At 37.0% G+C, this 4579-nt stretch overlaps 1 protein-coding gene across 1 annotated transcript in view; it reads left to right on the top strand.

Moving 5' to 3' along the window:
- Positions 1 to 2945, top strand: part of LOC107660012 (disabled homolog 2-interacting protein-like) — an 11128-nt gene extending 8183 nt beyond the window's left edge. The window contains exons 16-18 of the mRNA XM_016449149.1: positions 2084 to 2274; positions 2389 to 2473; positions 2586 to 2945. Of these exons, the coding sequence (XP_016304635.1) occupies positions 2084 to 2274; positions 2389 to 2473; positions 2586 to 2675 (366 nt within the window). The 3' untranslated portion in view covers positions 2676 to 2945. The remainder of the gene's footprint in view (positions 1 to 2083; positions 2275 to 2388; positions 2474 to 2585) is intronic.
- Positions 2946 to 4579: the final 1634 nt, after the last annotated feature.

Genomic DNA, 4579 nt, shown 5'->3' with positions numbered 1-4579 from the left:
TACTATTTACCTCTAACCTCCTGTTTAACGCTCTTTATCCACAGGTGACTGTATAGCCAGACTGTATAGTGGAGGAGAGAGCTGTGAGGTAGACCCACAAAAATGCTCTGCCTCTGATCTACCAATCAACCAAAGACATCTAAAGGAGACATGTGCAGATGTTGTAAAGAGAATAACTGACATGCAAGAGTAAGTTAACCTCAATGAACACACTCCAAAAAATTATATTTGAAAACAAAGATCAAGTACAAAGTATTTTCTGTAGAAAACACATCTAAGTTGACCGAATTGTTGTAATATACTATCCATAATAGTAACTAGATATACTATGTCCACTTAACTCCTAATGGGTGTCATTAGTTTTCCATTGGAAAATTATTTTTAAATGATCAATTCTTTCCCTTCTATGAACAGCTCATTCCCTGCGGAGCTGAATGAGATTTTTTCCAGCTGGGTATCAGATTGTGAGGACAGAGGTCAAACAGACATCGGACACCGTCTCATATCAGCGTCCCTGTTTCTTCGATTCTTATGCCCAGCGATTCTCAGTCCATCACTGTTCGGCCTCACCCAAGCCTACCCAGAGACAAACACCCTTCGCACTCTCACTCTGACAGCCAAGGTCATTCAAAACCTTGCAAACTTCACCCTGTAAGTCCCATCTGTAAAGCCAGATTTACTGTAGTATTTTAGTCCTTCATTTTCTGATTACCGATTCATCTTCTAGTTAACTTACATCAAGTCTACAAAATGTTTTTTTATATTGTTTATATATCCAAATGGAATTAAAAACTGATTGGCAACAACCATTTTATCTCAATATCCACCAGGTTTGGCGAAAAAGAAGAGTACATGTTTTTTATGAATGAGTCTCTAGAACAACACTGGGAACCTATGCGAGGATTCTTACAGAAAGTATCTGATCCAGACAGTGAAATTGCCATGGCTCGATTTGATGGCTATGTAGACCTGCCCCTTCGTCTAGCAGTCCTACACAATCTCCTGATTGATATTATTTCCGTAATGAAACAGGTAACATAAAACATCAAGGCTCATCTAAGCAAGTCCTCTGCTGTCATCTTTGATCAGAAGACTATGATGTGCTCATGGGCAAAATTACATCTTTTTTGTAGGACCAAATAGACAACCTACAGCCCTTGCCTTTAATCCTGAACCAGATCACAGAGTTCCTTGGCCAGGAAGCGCAACGGATCCCAGTTAGCAGGTAAGGTTATATTGCAATATAAACAAAACTCCCCAAGGGGGCTCCAAGAGAAGCTGTATCAAGCTTTAAAATCAATGTTAGTTCAAAGTATTAACACGCCTCTCACCTGTCTCTCCATTCTTGCTGAAACAGCAGTCATGGAACACCAAAGCCTACATATTTACCTCCAAAGGATCTCCCCAAGTACAGTCCATTACAAAACTCCATGCAGCAGTTTCCCATAGACTCAAAACCCAACCAAGGCAAAGAACGTCAGCGGAAGCAGGTGCAACGGGCTTTTAGTGTCCCCAACAGACCATCACGGCATCAGCGGCAACCAGTAAAAAGGCAGACAAGCAAAGAAGAGCTACCCACGCAGTGCCAGGAGGACTACAATCAAGATCAAGATCCCTGTTTGGAAATTTCATCACCTAGCAATGTGAGTAAGATTTTGCCAATGATGTGCTTTCAAACACATATTTCCTTTGATGCGTATTTTCTGTTTGTGTGTAGGCCATAAAATCCAAAGCCCCAGCAGCAAAAGTACTCTGGATCAAACAAAACAACAGCAACGAGCCCTATCAAAAAATAGGGCAAGAGCAAGAGGAGACAAGCACATTAGACAGGGTGGGTCTATTTTGCATACTCTAAAAGCATCTAGTTTCAGGACCATCAAGTGTTACTGTATAATAAAGCACAATAGTATGAATTTTTAATGGCAGTCTCATGAAAAACTAAAATGGTGTGTTACCATACTTGTCTAAGTAAAACTATTTTACCACTACTCTGATGTTTTGTCAGAAATAACTTGTGTAATAAATGATGGAAATTGTGTAATAAAATGCCACAGTATGTTGACCAATTTTTGGTGTCTCACAGCATGCGCAAGAGTTGGCTGAGCTGCGTTTAGGCGTTGAGCAGGTGACCGAGCGCGAGCTGGAGATGGCCAAGCGGTTAGAAGACCTCATAGTCCTGACCCAAGATCAGAATACACAGCTACAGGCAGAGGTTCAGGAACTTCGTAATCTGGTAGCCATCCGGGAGGAACAGCTGGCAAGTGCAACTTTCAGGTAAAAAAAAAAAAAAAAAGTCAAATTTTTAGTTAAAAGAACTCAAATGTTTTCATGTGTAAATACTCATAGGACTTCTGGGATCATTTCTCTTTCTCCTACTTGTTTGTGCAGACTGGGTGTAATAGAAGAAGAGAGAGAGGAAGATGAAAGAAAGCTGAATGTTGCTGTGGCTGCAGTAGAACGGATGAATGTTTTGGTGAGTTATATGGTTTTCTCCTCTGTTCTACTTTTACAAATGCATTATCATTAATGCAGGCTTGTACATACAATATGGCTAAGCTAACACTTGCATTTGTGTCTGATAACAGGAGGAGCAGTTTGCTGGGTTATTGAAAGATGTGCACCAACTCTATGCAGTTAATGCCGATGGCATAAGAAATACTTACATCAATACCTGATGCAAGACAGGAAGTAAACTGGTGTGGTGTGTTACATGGTGCCATTTTGCATTGCTATTAGCTTTTGTCAGATTTCTTTTATTCATTGGTAACACTTTCAACGCTTACATAGCTGTCTACCTGTCACAATTAAACCAAATCCATTATCACTGCAATAATAAACTGTAGTAACAAAAATAATTACCAATTAAAATTGTATGGATCTGCATAAGACTTTTTTCTCACCGTTTTGTAGACTTTCACAAATAAAATGTGCATTAAATAAACCAAGCTGAATCATCACTGTTGTTCTTTTAACTGTAATTGTTGTAAATGTGACTGCAATTAGGCAAACTCAAAGCACTGGATAACCTCAAATTAAGTAGTTACTGTACGGAGTCAGTGAAAAATGTGTGTCAAAGATAAAGAAAAGTACAAATGTATTTTGATGTGCATGCATATAGTCCTTTACAATGTAGTCTTTGTATTTATGTTGGTTTCGTACGGTAAGTTTGTGAACTTTTATACCATTTTAAACAAAAATAATTTTGATGACTCTAAAAATGTAATGTGGTGTAACTATCACCAACCTATTCCTTACTAATTAATACATGTGACTGTATATAAAATCATTGTTTTCAAAAACGTTTTAAATATATTTACAGGATAAAGAGTATTTTTACAAATATCATGAATTATTAACTCATAAATCACAGTTAGTAACATTTTAGGGTGGTGGTATTACATGACATCTTATACATCATACATCATTTTGAACTGGTGTGTATCTTAATGATTATCAGAGCAAAGCACCACACATGAGTTATACTCATTCAACTGTGCTACAACTACAAGCATGATGCTAAATAACTGGGAACACTGACTAGTGACAAACCAGTCCAGATACTGGCAACATGCTGCCACAAAGTCACTGACAGTGTAAACTAGAAAACAGACAACCTACTTCTGGCAAAAGCAGCACTAAAAACATTTTTAGAAAATATTGCTTTAAAACGGTTGTTTTACTATTCTGCAATATAAATCACATTTAAATATATACAGTTTACTTTTTTCCTCATTTACAAAGCCCTTTGTAGCCTATATAACATTTATATTATATTTTTGGTCACACCAATTTAAAAAATCATTACAAATCATTCTTTACAACAGGTAAAGACATTACATAATTGCAGCAGCAAAGCACTGAATACGCAAAAAGTGTTTCAACAATAACCTAAAGTACAAGAAAATCTGTAATATACTAACGTAAATGTTTACCTTGGTAGGTTTTTACTGTGGAGTGGCTCACCTGCAGCTTACCAGTACCTTCATAGACACGTTTTTTTTCTCTTTGTGACATTTAATCTTCAAATTTAACATAAGAATGTTAAATTAATCTCCAATTTAAAAAATCCAGTTAAATTACGACAGCTATTCTGTACTATGCAAAACCGCACAATCTAGTGTTCGTGGCAGCTGCCACGGTCTTTCTCGCCGTTTCTGCTGTTTGCTCGGTAAAACTACACAGTTCTCAGTGGCGTGCGGTGGTGTTTTTTAAAAATGATGATGCAAAGTTCCCACAATTTTATTATTATTATTATACTGTACATTTTTATGTATCATTTGCCATAGTTCTTGCCAGGAGTCAAAGGCAGCTGCCACTATTCGTTTATATATACACACACACACACACACACACACACACACATATATATATATATATATATATATACACACATGCACACAGTGCCTTGCCTTGCGTCACTGTTGGACAATAACCAATAAATGATTTGTTAATGTACTACAAACACTTTTCTTTTTTTTTTCTTTTTTATCACATAATAAGGCAAAATAGTTTCTGTACTGTAATAAATGCTATGTCAAGTAGCACTGAATTGTTCGTATACTTTATTTATTACCTGGCG

Source organism: Sinocyclocheilus anshuiensis, unplaced genomic scaffold (genome assembly GCF_001515605.1).
Source record: "Sinocyclocheilus anshuiensis isolate Anshui unplaced genomic scaffold, SAMN03320099.WGS_v1.1 scaffold55, whole genome shotgun sequence".
NCBI lineage: Eukaryota > Metazoa > Chordata > Actinopteri > Cypriniformes > Cyprinidae > Sinocyclocheilus > Sinocyclocheilus anshuiensis.
Note: the sequence above shows the minus strand (reverse complement) of the source record. Positions and strands in the feature narration are given on the sequence as shown.